Source organism: Muntiacus reevesi, chromosome 8 (assembly GCF_963930625.1).
Source record: "Muntiacus reevesi chromosome 8, mMunRee1.1, whole genome shotgun sequence".
Classification (NCBI taxonomy): domain Eukaryota; kingdom Metazoa; phylum Chordata; class Mammalia; order Artiodactyla; family Cervidae; genus Muntiacus; species Muntiacus reevesi.
In genome coordinates this window covers 20,248,613-20,266,117 of record NC_089256.1, presented here as the reverse complement: position 1 = coordinate 20,266,117, position 17,505 = coordinate 20,248,613, and the positions used below count along the sequence as shown (strand labels likewise).

Here is a 17,505-nt window from a genome sequence, read left to right as displayed (position 1 = left end):
TGATGTTGGGAAAAATTGAAGGCAAAAGTAGAAGGGGGCAGCAGAGGATGAGATGGTTGGATAACATCACTGACTCAATGGACATGAATTTGAGCAAAGTCCAGGACAAAATTAAGGACAGAGAAGCCTAGAGTGCTACAGTCCATAGGGTCACAAAGAGTCAGACTTGACTTAGAAACTGAACAACAATCATAAACATTTTGAAAAATTCAAGTGAAAAGATGTGTGCAATGAGTGAATACATAGGGAACAGAGAAGAGAAGTGTAAAACAGTAAAAAAAAAAAAAATAAATAAACCAAAGGAAATTCTAGATCTGAAAAACACAGTATCTCATCGTTTCTGCTCTGCCCCTAGCACACAACAATTGGGGCAGAGAACTTTCTATCTGAATGACTAATTGCTGCCATGAGTGACAGCCTTTCTTCTTGGATACCTAGATCAGGCAGCTGCCCTCAGAATTTCAAATTTTAATTTGAATGGTCAAGTGGTTGGATTTTGTCACCACTTCAGCTAGATCACATTCCAGATAAGCTAAATAGATCTTTAGGTAAAATAAAGAATCTTATCATTTATTGTTGCCATTTAGAATAAAGAGAGTTCCATATTGCAAACTACACACTTGCTAACTTTGGAGCATAATCTGTCCTTTGATTCATGAAAAATATGCAAAATAAGTTGGAGAAACAACACGTGAAAACAGCAGGCAGTATTAGAGCATAATTATATGGGTTTTATTTCAATCTGTAGCTCCAGTTGGGGAATGTTTTTCTCTAAGAGGCTTTAAAGTTTTTGGTCTGAGGTGTAACCTGGGAAAAGTAGAACTAGAACAAGGACCTTGAAGACTTTGAAGTTGCCTTCTGGCAGCCATGAAGTTGCAAAGCCTCCAAGTGACAATGTCAAAGAGCAAAGAGAGCTGTGATAAGGGAGAGCTCTGTGGCTTTGATAGACTTCATGGAAGAAGTGAGAACCATCAGCTCTGATGTGTAAGTCGGGTTAGAAAGAAACTGAAAAATACAGCAACAATACTGGAACTTTGAATAAGCAAGCCAAAGTCCACATTTCTGCTTGTTCATCTTCTATATGACTTAGAAAAGGCAACTGAATTTCTGAGTCACAGTTTCCTCATCTGTACAATAGAAATTGTGAGACTTACTTCTTGGAGTTGCTGAGAGAATGGAATCGGATAACATTTGTAAATGTCCTTACCACCCAGCTAGTTGCAGGGCTTTCCAGTTCCTCTTCCTTTAATGAATGAGTAGGAAGGAGGACAGAGGTGTTCAGGCATGTGTTCTGAAGCCAGGGAGGGATAAACAGGACCAGCTAAGACACAGGTGATGCCATGATCAGAGTGAGCCCACCTGCTTGTTGCCATGACCAAGTACATGCTTGATGTAGGAAGTGATGGGGATCCTCAAAAGTCCTAACACTGTTTGCCCTTGGAAGTAGGGGATACATATGGTATCAGTCAATGGGCTGTGGCTCTGCAGATAAGAGAACCCAGCAAAGACCCCATGGCCTGACAACCTGACTCCCCAGAACCCCTCCCTGCTTCTCTGCCCTCTGTCTCCTTTCATCTCTATCAGGATCTGGACACCCATTAGCTGTGCCATCGTGACTATATTCCTTAACCTATTTTTACTTATATTTTTACTTCAATTTTCTTATTTGTAAAATGGGATAAGGGCTTCCCAGGTAGTGCTAGTGGTAAAGAATCTGCCTGCTAGTACAGGAGATGCAAGAGACATGGGTTTGATCCCTTGGTTGAGAAGATCCTCTGGAGTAGGAAATGACAACCCACTCCAGTATTCTTGCCTGGAGAATCCCATGGACAAAGGAGCCTGGTGGGCTACAGGCCACGGGGTCACAAATAGTCGGACATGACTGAGCAAAGCCAAATTGTGGTAACTCCCATTCCTACTCTTCTCCTTCTGTTTTTCCTTTCCTTCCACTCACATGTACATGACTTTGGTACTGACTGAGGACACGTTACATGGAGGAGGCCAGGTGGTAATCCCAAGTATCAGGCAATTAGTTAGAATAGCAACCTAGGGAATACTCTCAAAAAGATAATAGTACAATATACTTCTGAAGAAACTGCAGCAGTTGGGGATAAATAGTGTGTGAGAGGTGAGGTGATAACTGAGACTGTAAAACTAAGGTGTAGGATAAAAAGAAATGAGAGAAATGGAATTTGGGGACTCAGTTCCTGCTTATTCCTCATACCAGAGTCTCAAGTCCTTGGACCATTGTACAGCTTAGCACATTTTTGATAGTTTGGGTCACAGGGAAGATTTATGAAAGCTTAATTTAAAATAAATTAGCTGTTATCACAAGGGAAGTTAGAGGAAAAAACCCTTAGCACTTAGGCATGTGACCCATGGCTTACACTGGCAGTGGATAGATGATGACCCTAATGTCACACTCAGTTGGGTGACCTTGGTATTGTGAAACCACTTTGAGGGAAAAGACTGGAATTAATGGCAAAACACACCTGCCCTTTGGTTCCTGTTATTGGCTCTGCATTACTGCAGGGCAAGATGCCAACATTATGATTTCCTGTCTGCGATTCCAAAGGTCAGTCTTCTAACACTTCTTTATATCTTCTGATGTGTCCATGTTTCTGCCTTTTAATAATGAGCCACCACATAGTGAAACAAACAAATTATCTAAAAAACCCCTACTTGACCTTCGTTTGGCAGGAAAAATAAAACTTTTAAAGGCCACTCTCTTCTTGCTATTTGTTAACCCAATTTTTGACACCATATTCATGCTCTCATGTTGCTTCATTCATCCGTTCATTTTTTCCACAACATACTTATTAAGCATCTATTTTATAAGATGTTTAATACGAGATATTCTGAGTGTGCCAAAGAATTGATGCTTTTGAACTATGGTGTTGGAGAACACTCTTGAGAGTCCCTTGGACTGCAAGGAGATCAAGCCAGTCAATCCTTATGGAAATCAACCCTGAATATTCATCGGAAGGACTGATGCTGAAGCTGAAGGTCCAATACTTTGGCCACCTGATGTGAAGAACTGACTTATTGGAAAAGACCCTGATGCTGGGAAAGATTGAAGACAGGAGGAGAAGGGGACAATGGAGAACTAGATGGTTGGATGGCATCACTGACTCAATGGACATGAATCTGAGATGGTGAGGGACAGTGAAGCCTGGCGTGCTGCAGTCCGTTGGGTCGCAAAGAGTCAGACACGACTGAGTGAACAACATCTGAGTGCTGGTTGTACAGGGAGACCCAATCCCTGCCTCATAAAACTTAGTAGCAACCTAAATGGGAAAATAATCTGAAAAAGAATAGATATGTGGATATGTATAACTGAATCACTTTGCTGTACAGTGAAACTAACACAGTGTTGTTCAACAACTGTGTGTGTATGCTTAGTCACTCGGTCATGTCCACCTCTTTGCAACCCCATGGGCAGTAGCCTGCCAGGCTCCTCTCTCCATGGGATTTTTCAGGCATGAATACTTGAGTGGGTTGCCAATTCCTTCTCCAAGACAACTATACTCCAATATAATATTAAGAAGTTAAAAAAAAGATTTACATTCCAGTGCAGGAGAGAGGCAATGAACATACAGATGATGTCAGACATCTACCTGTGCTATGAAAAGTAAAACTTGATAGGAGGAATGAGAGTGATAAGAGAATGGAGTTTTAGGATGAACAGGGTAGGACAGCCAAAGACCAGTGTGCTCACCACTCAGTAAGAGAGGAGGGAGGAGCCAGGTCATCTATTCTGGGTGTTACAGGAAGCCATTGGAGTCTAGTTTCCAGTGTCATAAATCTAATCTAGAGTTTTGATCAGCTACTATCTTGATTAAATACCATCCAGCAGAGAATGGCGATATTTATTTGTATAGCACTGCCACCCTCCACTGCCACCACAAAAGTAGCTTCCAGTTTTACCTTCAATAAAAAGAAATTCCCATCCCTGTTGACAGCTAGGGAAACCTACAGCCATTCTTCGGAAATAACAGCTACTTTATTGTTGTTGTTTAGTTGTCAAGTCATGTCCATCTGTTTTGCAACCCCTTGGACTGTAGCCCACCAGGCACCCTTGTTCATGGGATTTTGCAGGCAAGTTTACTGAAGTGGGTTGCCCGTTCCTTCTCCAGGGGATTTTCCTGATCCAAGGATTGAACCCGTGTCTCCTATATTGGCAGGCAGATTCTTCACCACTTAGCCACCTGGGAGACCCATATGGCTACTCTGTTGTTATTCAGTCTCCCAGTCGTGTCCAACTCTTCATGACACCATGGACTGAAGCACACCATGTTTCCCTGTCCTTCACCATCTCCTAGAGTTTGCTCAAACTCATGTCCGTTGAGTCAATTATGCTATCCAACTATCTCATCCTCTGTCATCCCCTTCTCCTACCTTCAATCTTTCCCGGCATCAGGGTCTTTTCTGAGTCAGTTCTTCGAATCAGGTGGCCAAAGTATTGGAGTTTCAGCTTCAGCATCAGTCCTTCCAATGAATATTCAGGACTGATTTCCTTTATGATTGACTGGTTGGATCTCCTTGCAGTCCAAGGGACTCTCAACAGTCTTCTCTGGCACCACAGTTCAAAAGCATCAATTCTTTGGCACTCAGCCTTCATTATGGTCCAACTCTCATATCCATACATGACTGTTGGAAAAACCATGACTTTGACTATATGGACCTTTATTGGCAAAGTAATGTCTCTGCTTTTTAATATGCTGTGTAAGTTTGTCATAGCTTTTCTTCCAAGGAGCAAGCATCTTTTAATTTCATGGCCGCAGTCCCCATCTGCAGTGATTTTGGAGCCCAAGAAAATAAAGCCTGTCACCGTTTCCACTGTTTCCCTATACATAGCTTCTTAGAAGCCATGAATTCCAAACATAAAACACTGGACTGTATCTAACACTGAGAAATACGTGCTCAATTACAAACAAGCTATTCCTCCATTTAAAACAGAAAAGTCATTCCTTCCCTTAATAAATAGACCAAAGCCAATGATTGTGTAAACAACCATCATGTTAAGCACCACGAGGAATCCTTTCCAAACTTCGGATACTGTCAGCCTACATGGATTGCATGACAGGACTGGGTATTTTAGAAAATATACATCTAAAATTACTGTTTCTAGGAGGACCGGTGTAACGTGCTTGCAATTATTGTTTCTTTTGTTTATTTAAGTTAATTCTTATTGGAGTATAGTTGCTTTAAAATGTTCTGTTAGTTTCTACTCTAAGGCAGAGTGATCCAGCTGTACATAACTTCCCTCCCTTCTGGTCTGCCTTCACATGTAGGTCACCATAGAGCACTGGGCAGAGTTCCCTGTGCTCTACAGAATATTCTCATTACTTATCTATTTTATACATAATATCAATAGTGTATACAGTTGGATCCCAATCTCACAATTCCTCCCACCCCTGTGCCTTTTTCCCTTGGTATCCATACAATTGTTCTCTCCATCTGTGTCTCTATTTCTCCTTTGCAAATAAGATCATCCATACCATTTTTCAGAGAAGGAAATGGCAACCCACTCCAGTACTCTTGCCTAGAGAATCCTGTGGACAGAGGAGCCTGGTGGGCTGCCGTCTATGGGGTCACACACGACTGAAGTGACTTAGCAGCACCAGCAGCATACCATTTTTCTAGATTCCACACACATGTGTTAATATACTGTGTTTGTTTTTCTCTTTCTGACTTGCTTAACTTAAACATCCATCAACAGAAGAATGGATAAAGAAGATGTGGTACATATATACAAATGAATATTACTCAGCCATTTAAAATGGAATAAAATTGGGTCATTTATAAGATGTTGATGAACCTAGAGAGTGCCATACAGAGTGTGCATGCACTCATAGAAATATATGACAAGAGTGGCCTGCATTGCCTTTTGGAGATGCAACATAATTATTTGCTTAAACCCATCCCTTCTACCTCTTTAATCACCCTCATCCCCACTGGAAAAGTCTCACTATTGGAAAGCCAACTATGTTGGCAGAAATGTTCATCACAAATAAAGTATTATGCAAATAAAAGGAAATCAATATATGTATGTATGTGTGTATACACACACACACATATGTATATATATGACATGTGTATATCATAAAGAAAGAAAAGTGGCAGTCCCTCAGTGTTGTCTGACTTTTTGTGACCCCATGGACTGTATAGCCCGCCAGACTCCTCTGTCCATATACACGTATTTATATATATATGGCCTCCCAGATGGTGCTAGTGGTAAAGAACCCACCTGCCAATGCAGGAGACATAAGAGACTGGGTTTCATCCCTGAGTCGGGAAGATTCCCTGGAGGAGGAAATGGCAACCCACTCCAGTATTCTTGCCTGGAGAATCCCATGGACAGAGAAGCCTGGCAGGTTGCGGTCCATCGTGTCACAAAGAGTCAGGCAAAACTAAACAATTTAGCATGCATAAACGTATATATGCATATGTATGTATTTTAAAAAGGAAAACAGCTACTTAGGAGAATTATAACTTAGAAAATATAGAATCTTCAGTCTTTGTGTCCTATCACTAGTTTAGGCCAAAATCACAACAGTCCCAACAGCTCTGTAATTGTTCCACCTCCAGTTTTGTATCTCCTTGGCCAAAATCTTCCTACAGTGCCCCGTGCCTTCTTCTGTCAGATGGTGTTTCCAGAACCATCCTACTCAGAGACCTGAGTAGGTCTCCTACTCAGAGACCCTCAGATCAGGGTCTCTCTGATCTGAGTTGTTAACTGAGTCATGGTACTTTGGATAAGATCTGTTTTCTAGTCTTTAAAACTGAAATCATCATTTCCATTCATTGCTTTGTCTACTCAACAAACATTTGCAGAATACTTTCTGTGTTCCTACACTGTACTGTGTGCTGGAGTGTGATGGTCTGCAAGAAAAGGATGGTTCTTATTTTCCCAAGGATGCATCCAGATGTGGGAGTTAAATGAGTGCATTTAACCAAGCAACACCAAACTTCTGTGGCTATGACAGGGTAATGCAGGATGATTCTGGGGAGGCACCCAGGCTAAGTGAAATTTGAGCTGAGATGTAGATAATAACTATTGATAATTTGTTAAAGAAATGCAGAAGCCTATGTGAAGACCCTGGAGAAGAGAATGGCAACCCACTCCAGTATTCTGTCCTGGAGAATCCCATGGACAGAGGAGCCTGGCAGGCTACAGTCCATGGGGTCGAAAAGAGTTGGACATGACTGAAGCGACTTAGTATGCATGTGAAGAACCAGGGGGAACCAGAGAATAGATAGAATAGGGTAAAGCCTCCAAGAGAAGACTATCAAGAGATGCAGCTGGAGATTGAGGACCCAAGTCATAAGGAGCCTTCAAAATATTCTAAGAGTTTTGATTATGTCCAGAAACAAGGTGATGGACTGATGATTTTAATCACAGAAGTCACATCACGTGATTAGCGTCGTTGGAGGATTTTTCAGGTGATTGTGTGCTGAAGGCCTTCAAGTGGGCCAGAAGGCGACACATATACCAGTCAGGAAGTTGTTTCAGAAATCCAGACAAGAGCCAGTTTTAACCTTGTGTCAGCTTAAATTCCTACTGCAAGCAGTGTTAGTCACAGGGTTGGCCGTAGATCATTTATTCAACATGTCATTCCTGAAACCCAGAGTGAAAGAATGAAGGGAAATGAGATCAAGAAAGGAGGGGAAAATTCCATAAAAGTTGCTTTAATGAGCTAGTTGCTGCTGTGGTCAACTGGGGCTCATTCCTTCTGGGAACCTTCCAAGACATCACACAGAACAGTGGTTCTCAAAGGTGATTTCTGGATCCACAGCGTTATCTGAAAGACATTCAGTCAGTTCAGTTCAGTTGCTCAGTCACATCTGACTCTTTGCGACCCCATGGACTGCAGCATGCCAGGCTTTCCTGTCCATCACCAACTCCTGGAACTTGCTCAAACCCATGTCCATTGAGTTGGTGATGCCATCCAACCATCTCATCCTCTGTTGTCCCCTTCTCCTCCTGCCTTCAATCTTGCCCAACATCAGAGTCTTTTCTAATGAGTCAGTTCTTCATATCAGGTGGCCAAAGTATTGGAGCTTCAGCTTTAGCATCAGTCCTTCCAGTGAATATTCAGGGATGATTTCCTTAAGGATTGACTGGTTTGCTTTCCTTGCTGTCCAAGGGACTCTCAAGAGTCTTCTCCAATACCACAGGTCAAAAGCATCAATTCTTCATTAAGAATTCTTCATTAGCATGAAAACTCATTAGAAAAGGCAGAATCTTGGATCCTGCCTCAGACCTACTGAGTCAAAACTTCTAGGGACATGGCTCAGCAACTTGGATTTTAATCAACGCTTTGGGTGACTCTGATGACTTCTGGTGTGAGAAGCACAGGTTAGAGTACAACTCACGGTTGTCCCATAAGTTTGGAGGATGGAAAAGCAGGACATTTATCCCAATGCCCATACCTCATTGGTGGGTGATCGTCTCCCACTTTTCTGGGTTGCACCCATGAAAGTGAGTGTTTGTTACATTGGAGGAGGCCCTGAGATAGCAGAGACTCCATTCTTGGTGTGTTTCCATGGCAAAATGCATGGAGCTGTCCAGCCTGGGTTACTGAAACCAGATGGATGGAGACAATTCACCACACATCTTGTCTATCCATCATGAGTAGGCCATGGCAGTGAAGAGAAAGAGTCTCTGAAGACAGGTGACACATTTTCAGAAAAGGTCATTAGTACCTGATGTTGCTGTTCTGTCGCTCAGTCGTGTCTGACTCTTTGTGACCTCATGGACTGCAGCACGCCAGGCTTCCCTGTCCTGTGTCTGATTCCAGGAGATTAAAGAGAGCATATGAAAGAATTCTCAATTTTATGAGTCATTTCCATCTGTAATTGCCTTATACTAACAAGATGTCAGTGGTTATTTTCCATGTAAACCTCTTTGATAAGTTTTTAAATAACATTTCTTTGGGTTAGAACCAAATTGAGGGGAGGGATCATGGATCAGTGGTAATTAGACATTCTTCCGGAGGAATTCCTCTGTCCATTTGATGAGGGGTTCAGCGCTCTTAGCAAAATTTCAACCAAATAGACATAGAATGTAGACACTCATTTATTTACCTACCCTCCTGGACAGAATGATTCTGACATGATGTCTTAAACTTTGCAATCTACCCTTGTGGTTGTTAGGTTAATTTTGCTTAAAATAAATAAATAAATAAATAAAACTTTGCTCTATAAAACCTCCAGCCTTCTGTTTTCCTAGAAGTAATTTTCTCACCATGAGACAGACATCCCTTATCACCTATTTTAAATATATTTACATTGTATTGAGTACAGTTGTCTCAGAATACCATCTAGTGAAGTAAAATTGCTCACTATGAAAAGACCTATTGGCTGTGCAAATATTTAATTTGCAGGTTGGAAATGGTTTGTTAATGTATGTTAAAGCTGGGTATACCTGCATGTACTAAATTAACCAACACCCCTACAACACTTCATATCTTCCAGGTACTAAGAATTATTATAATCTTAACTCATATTATCCCCATACCAATACTGTAAAATGAATCCCCAGTTTACAGATAAGGAAATAAAAGCTAAGAAACATTTGACAGCTTACACAAGATGACCCACCTAGAAGCAGCAAAGTTGGAGATCGAACCCAGGTGTTTAGCCATTGGCTCTGGGTTCTTAGCCATCACCCTCTGCTATTTGAGAAACACAGCAGTGAGTTCCATCTCTAGCTGCTTCCTGTCTTGATATCAGTTCCACCTTCTTGGCTGTTTTATGGGTAAAGTAATGTTCACGATGGCTCGTGCCATTTCAGTGTGCTTCTAAAATCCGAACTAACATAGACTCTAACCTTCCCCCTGGGCTTCCCACGTGGCATTCGTGGTAAAGAATCTGCCTGCCAATGCAGGAGACACAAGAGAAGTGGGTTCAATTCTTGGGTCAGGAAGATCCCCTGGAGAAGGAAATGGCAACACACTCCAGTATTCTTGACAGGGAAATTCAATGGACAGAGGAGCCTGGCAGGCTACAGTCCCTGGGACCACAGAGAGTAGGACATGACTTGTGGGACTAGACCCAAGCACAGCCTTCTTCTCAGTCCATTCCTCATGGTGGCTGGAATTCCCATACACCTGTAACACATAGGCCCACCTGTCTGTCTCTAAATGAAGAACTCTGGAAACCGCAAAGCAGAGAAGATTAGCCTTATGAGGAATTGTGGAAAGAAGAGGAATAACTCCCACATTTGTTAAATATCTAGTCAATGGTTGACGTGCGTGATCCATGTCCTTTCATATGACCCTGTGACCACCACATTAAAAATTCATCCTACGATTAGCCACTAATCTGCTGAAAAAGATTTCTGGGTTCTAATACCTTTAGATGCTGCCTCTTCTAGGAAAAATCTGTTTCTTCTCTTTAAGAGAAGACTGGAATATTCTAAAATCACACTAGTTTAACTCAAAACATTTGCTTTCTCTAGGCAGATATGTTTTAAGCAGAGTACAGGTATGTATTTTGCATAGGGATTTTTTTTTTCAGCATCTCACAAAACTCATCAAATAAGCAGTTACTTAATCTATATATTTTTTAAATAGGTACTCTATAAAGTCATCTTGGCACCTCAATTCAACTGGCTTCCATAGTCCCCTTTTGGCACAGAAGGCATATTGGTGTCAGGAGTAATGGTCCATGTGTCTTCATCAGACTTTTAGAAAAAGTTCAATACCATGTTGTGTTCTTTATTGCCTTTAGGAAGAGCCTATTAATTCTCCCTTCGTCTCCTGTTAGAGGAGGAATAGATACTCAATACTTTAAACCTTTCACACCCAAGAGTGGATCCCTGAAGATATGCCATAACACAAATCAAAAACAAAATATCGAATTCCCTTGGCTTAGTCAAACTGCCACACTCCAGAATCCAGTATCCCCAGTGCAGGTCAGCTTCCATCTGCATCAGGTCACTGATATAATAAGACAAATCACCTACACTGGGATTACTTCCTCAGATGGTTCCTAATTGCAAATCCTATGCTTTATTTTCCCACATATGTAAAGCGTTCTTTGTGCTTTCCTGTATGTTAAGATTCTTGGATTTCTTTAAATCACACCTTTGATAAGTTGCAGTGTTGTCTGAATTACTGCTGGCATTTCTCTCTTTTTCAGTTCCTCCCAAGTTTGTGGTTCAACCACGGGACCAGGACGGGATTTATGGCAAGGCTGTCATCCTCAATTGCTCAGCTGAGGGTTACCCTGTACCCACCATCGTGTGGAAATTCTCCAAAGGTATGAAGTCACTTGGTTTGCTTCTTATCTATCAAACATATGGTATAGTCTATAGCAGCAGTTCCCAGCTATTTTGATAGGAAGAACTGGTTTTGTGGAAGACAGTTTCTCCATGGACTGGGCTGGGGTGATGGTTTCGGGATGACTCTAACGTGTTACATTTACTGTGCACTTGATTTCTATTACTATTACATCAGCTCCACCTCAGGTCACCAGTCCTAGAGGTTGAGACCCCTGTTTTAAAAGGCCAAAAAATAAGCACTTCTTCCAAAGATGTTTCTCGCAAATATATCCATCCTCACCTCCAACAAGGGTGTCTGTCCTTCGTGTACACCGCTGGTAACCACCTGAGTGTTTTCATTTGGGCCATGGAGTGTTGTTGTATCACTGGGCCTTGGAAAGACCATGTTGGTGAGGCAGTTATTCATGGACACTGTTTCAGCACCTGTGGAAGCTCTCTGTTGACCACCTATACTAGACAACAGTGATCTGCTTGGAGACCCCATACACACGGACAAACAAAATAAACTGTCAGAATTACTCATTGTTGGAAATTGCTGCTGCTGCTAAGTCGCTTCAGTTGTGTCCGACTCTGTGCGACCCCATAGACAGCAGCCCACGAGGCTCCCCCATCTCTGGGATTCTCCAGGCAAGAACACTGGAGTGGGTTGCCATTTCCTTCTCCAATGCATGAAAGTGAAAAGTGAAAGTGAAGACGCTCAGTCGTGTCTGACTCTTCGAGACCCCATGGACTGAAGCCTACCAGGCTTCTCCGTCCATGGGATTTTCCAGGCAAGAGTACTGGAGTGGGGTGCCATTGCTTTCTCCGAAATTATTTCCCCAGTATTTAGATAAGTAAAGTTAGGTGGCTTTAGAAGGTTAAAATAGAACTACAGTTTGTTTTATTTACCTAGATAACATAGATATAAAACATCACCTGGGTATTACCTTCTTAAAAACAAACTTTCACCCTTAATCATGCTTTCTCTTCAAAGGCACTGCATAATTTTCCAGTATTAAGGTAACACTGTAAACATTACATAAATAAAAATGGGCAGTGTAGAAACTAATGGAGGAACCATTCTAGACATGGTAAAAATTATTTTTGTCTATTTTATTATCTTCTCCAGGAAAGTTTCCTTAACTCTTTGTTGCTGCTGCTAAGTCACTTCAGTTGTTTCTGATTCTTTTCGACCCTATGGACTGTAGCCCGCCAGGCTCCTCTGTCCATGGGATTCTCCAGGCAAGAATACTGGAGTGGGTTGCCATTTCCTTCTCCAGAGAATCTTCCTGGCCCAGGGATTGAACCTGATCTCCAGCATTGCAGCATTGCAGGCAGATTCTTTACCATCTGTGCCACCAGGGAAGCCCTTTTCCAGGAAGGTTTCCTTAACTGTGCTTATGAATGTTTTGGAAATTCTCTTTCCTTTCTCATTCACATGTCTTAATTCAGTAACTTATTTATTAAGCAGTTAAGGGCCAATATGTATCAATAGGATAAATGAGAAAGCAACAATAAGTAAATAATGGAGTTTTTTCTAACAATCTAAGACTTAACATATGTAGCATGTTGCTCTTTCTTATGGAAGTAACAACAGTTGAAGAAAACAAATGGCATTCTTGCCACACAGTTGGCTTGAATGTATTTCCTTTAGGGAAAAGGAGAAGAGGGAGGAAAGAGAGGGATACACACTGTTTGGTTAGGGGCAGAATCAATTAAATTTGTTTAAATCCCTTAGGTTACTGCCCTGTAGCATGCCACATACATTGTCCATATGAAAAACTGTTTATCCCAGAATAAAATCCTGTTATTCAGAATATCTGCCCACATCCCTTTTTGTTTGGGGCCATGCTTATAGCCGAATGTTGCATTACAAGGAAACAAACAGCATCCATTTGATTTAATGTAGTTTATATAGGTGTGCTGGGAGCTTCCCAGTGGCACAGTGGTAAAGAATCCACCTGCCAATGCAGGAAACGCAGGAGACTCGAGTTCTTTCCCTTAGCTAGGAGGATCCCCTGGGGAAGGAAATGGCAACACATCCCAGTATTCTTGCCTTGCCTGAAAAATTCCATGGACAGAGGAGCCTGGTGCGCTGCAGTCCGTGGGGTAACAGAGAGTCGGACACAACTGAGCACCTGAGCCCACCGCACAAGATGCCATGACCACGCTGAAGGCTCTTGGTCTGAACTGGACCAGGACACATCGGAAGGTGTCAGGGCAGCGTGCACACCGACCAGTAGGATGAGGCCGTGTGCGTCTTGCACCCTTGCCAGCTCGATAATATCCTTTTCTCCCTCAACTTCACTAAGTGGTGGGTGAATGGTTTAATTTTACAAATGCACATTACTAATGATGTTTGCAATATTTTATCCTTTGTTTACAGACCATTTCTGTGTCCCCTTTGGGGAATTTCTTATTCATGTTACTTGCACACTTATCTCCATATCTCATTTATTTATAAGAAGGTTTTTCATAGATTAAATAACCCTGTCTCTGTTAAGAGTGTTACAGACATGCCTTCCCATCACTGGTGTGCAAGTTAAATTATAAAAGCCTTTTCCTCTTTGAACTTCATATACAATTTAAAATCATTAAAGAAAAATTAACAATTGCAGCCAACAATTTTTTTAAGTTTAAATTCCCCTTTAAATACATCATTCAAAGATAATCAAAGATCAATACTGTAAACACTTTTACCTAGCTTTTCAGACCTGTCCCCTGGCAAGTATACATATATAGATCTGTAGATAAACATATAATTTGGGGTCTTTAAAAAATTGCAGGCATATTCTTCTTCCTGACCCATAATCTTTCTTCAGTTCACAATAGGCAATGAATGTCTTTCCAGGGCAGCAAATATGGGTTCAGTGTGACTTTTTAATGTCTCTGTTGAGTTTACAGTCATATATCAATAAGTACATCTAAGTTCCCTTGCCTTTGTTAGGACTGAATTCAGTGACTTAATGCCACATGGGTTTACTCCTTTCTCCAGCAGATCTTCCCAACCAAGGGATCAGACTGGGGTCTCCTGCATTGCAGGCAGATTCTGAGCCACCAGGAAAGTCGGCTCATAAGAGGAGCTGGGTATAGCTAGGTCAGGAGTAGTTTTTCTCCCGTCAGTCATGAGGGACCCATGCTGTTAACATTTGTCTCTTCTGCCATTCTTCAAAAGCATTGGCCACCATTAATCAGTGGCCATTGAGGTCTGGTGGCCACTTCCACATTTCCATGGAGAAGCAAGAGCAGAGAGAGAGGGCTGTCACAGCCACCTGAGTCAGCTCCCTCTAAGGACCTCTCCAGAATGTGTCATAAATTGCTTCTGCTCACATCTTACTGGTCTGTTCGCCCCTCACCATTGGGTGTCTGCAGGCTGTGTTACAGCTAAATATGGCCATCGTGACTGCAACCCTAGCTATTTCACTAAGTAAGAAAAGAAGGTAGAGGCTTGGCAACCAGGTGTGTCCAACACTACTGTTGGATATTGTGTTTGTTTTTTCCAGATGTTCACTATTATCAACATGTCACAGTGACTTGCGTCTCATTGATCTCTGTGTATGTGTTTACTTTTTCTCTGTGGATAAACTTCTATAAGTAGAATTACTGGTTCTCAAAGAGTAAGCAGTTTCTATAGATTTCCATACGTACTGGCCACTTGTCATCATTTTGTTCATTTATACTCCTTCCTGCAGTTTATAGTACTGTCTGTTTCTTATGATGAAAATATCACTACATATTATTATGCTTGGTTTTTTAATATTTTCAATATAATGGGGAAGTTGTATATTATTATTTTATGTATGCAAATGATAAAGATATGTCTTAAGAAAAATTTAGTCTTGTTTATGGAATGTGTTTCCCATAATCAAATAGTCACTAAGATCATAAGTGCAGTTCCCCTATATGTGACCAGCAAAAAAAAATGCAAAAAATGAAGAAAAATATAGATTCAAGCTGTTTCTCTGAGAGTTTCAACAATTTAATCCTGAGGCTGGAGAATTCCAGAGTAAATTGCAGTGGTTTAAGGGCAACTATTACAGAAATGAAACAGTCTTTGCTGAAAAATAATGTTATTACATTTTTTGACCTTGGGTCTGGATACGCAACATCTAAGATATTCAATTCTGTTTCCCGATTTTTTTTTTTACATGAACAAACAAAACCTCTTGTCTAAAGGAGATTTGGGGGGAAAAATCAAGGTTTAATACTATGGTGGGCCTCACCTGTGTGTCCAGAAATCTGTAGCTAAGCAAATGTATGTCATTTATTGTGGAGGAAATGGGTTTCAATTGCTGTCCTGGGGACTGGAACATCCCCTTTTTAGCTGCTGAGGGGTTAAGAGGGGCTGCTGATGCAAGAGATAACTGATGCTCCGGCCCGTGGGTTGCCTGACATCTTTTGCTCTGTAGTGTTAGTCACTGAGTCATGTCCGACTCTTTGTGACTTCAAGGACCACAGCCAGCCAGGTTCCTCTGTCCATGGGATTCTCCAGGCAAAAATACTGGAGTGGGTAGCCATGCCCTTCTCCAGGGGATCTTCCTGACCCAGGGATTAAATCCATGTCTCCTGTATTGCAGGCAGATTCTTTACTGTCCAAGCTCTCTGGCTGCCCACAAATAGGGTTGTGCTGACCTCCAGGGAAGCTTAGATTGTAGGAGGTTCCAAGGGCAAGAGTCAGAACACATCTGGTGTAGGGGGTGAGAGAGCTATAGGGAGTAATTTACATTTAAAATAGGGTTATCAACCCTATATGCAAAACAGAAAAAGAGACACAGATGTACAGAACAGACTTTTGGACTCTGTGGGAGAAGGCGAGGGTGGGATGTTCTGAGAGAACAGCATCGAAACATGTATATTATCTATGGTGAAACAGATCACCAGCCCAGTTTGGATGCATGAGACAAGTGCTCGGGCCTGGTGCACTGGGAAGACCCAGAGGGATTGGGTAGAGAGGGAGGTGGGAGGGGTGATCGGGATGGGGAATACATGTAAATCCATGGCTGATTCATATCAATGTATGGCAAAAAACACTACAATATTGTTAAGTAATTAGCCTCCAACTAATAAAAATAAATGAAAAAAAAAGAAAAAATAAATAAAATAAAATAAAATAAAATAAAATAGGGTTATCAGAGAAGACCCCATAGGAAGGTAATGTTTGAGCAGTAACTTAGAAGAAATTGCAGACAAGCCACGTGCACATCTGCAGGGAGCTCTGAAGGTCAAGGGACCAAAACCAACAACAGAAGTGGGTTTGTACCTGGAATGTTCCAGAAGAACCAAGGAGGACACTGAAGCTGGGTCCTGTCACTCACTGTGGGATGAGTGCAAAGAGGTTCTGGAGGTCGCAGCAGGTCAGATGGGTGGTTTCAAAGGTGTGGTTTCACCTGGGGGCAGTGGGATCAGCATCATTGTGACAGCAGCGCTCTACCTTCTTCCACTGCACTGTGGCCTCCAGAGCTATTGGCATAATCAGGAGATTCCGTGTTCTCTGCCTAGGGTTTTCAAAGGACCCCACTGGCCCTGCTGTTGACAGCAGCCTGTGTAGGGGGCTGGAACTGTAGCTGGAGATCCGATGGGAGGCCTTTGCTGTCATGCGGCATGGATGAGCTGTCCAGTGGGGACAGGTAGTTGATTTCTGAATCCATCTGGCTGGTGGACCAGATGGCGGAAAGAAAGGTAGTCAAACAGGATGCCTGGTTCTTCAAGGGTAGTGGAGGCGCCACTTCTGAGACAGAGAATTGTCTGGGATCAATACTAGGAGTTCAATCCTCACTCTCAGTAGAGATGACCCAACTCCCAGTAGTATTAATATAAGCAATGATACATTTTCCAAGTATGCTAATTTTTTTAATCGATGAATGCTTTCTCCAGGTCAGGTCTCATTCCTTCCACGTTCTGCTCAGCCACTGCATGCCCCACTCTGGCATGACTTCAGTTCTATGTGAAATCGAGCCCCTGTTCGTCACTGGTCCATCAACTATAAACAGTTTTTCCAGTGAGGAATATTCCAAGTTCTTTCTTCACAATGGCTTGCGTGTTGCCTTTTTGCACATAAAGTGAGTTTAGCCTGTGGCAGGTGGGAGCTTGTATTATTTCCTGGGAGGGAACAGAAGTTGCCTGATTTCTCCCTAGAAAATACTTTTTTTTTTTTTTTTTTTTTTTGCCTGCTTGTACAAAAGAGCTGATTTTGAAGTTCAGCGCTTCCCTTTTGTAGCTCAGTTGGTAAAGAATCT

The 17,505-nt window shown here is 41.9% G+C and overlaps 1 protein-coding gene across 1 annotated transcript in view; it reads left to right on the top strand.

The window, feature by feature from the left end:
* Positions 1-17,505, top strand: part of DSCAM (DS cell adhesion molecule) — a 667,745-nt gene that overhangs the window by 395,267 nt on the left and 254,973 nt on the right. The window contains exon 10 of the mRNA XM_065943286.1: positions 11,149-11,268. Within this exon, the coding sequence (XP_065799358.1) occupies positions 11,149-11,268 (120 nt within the window). The remainder of the gene's footprint in view (positions 1-11,148; positions 11,269-17,505) is intronic.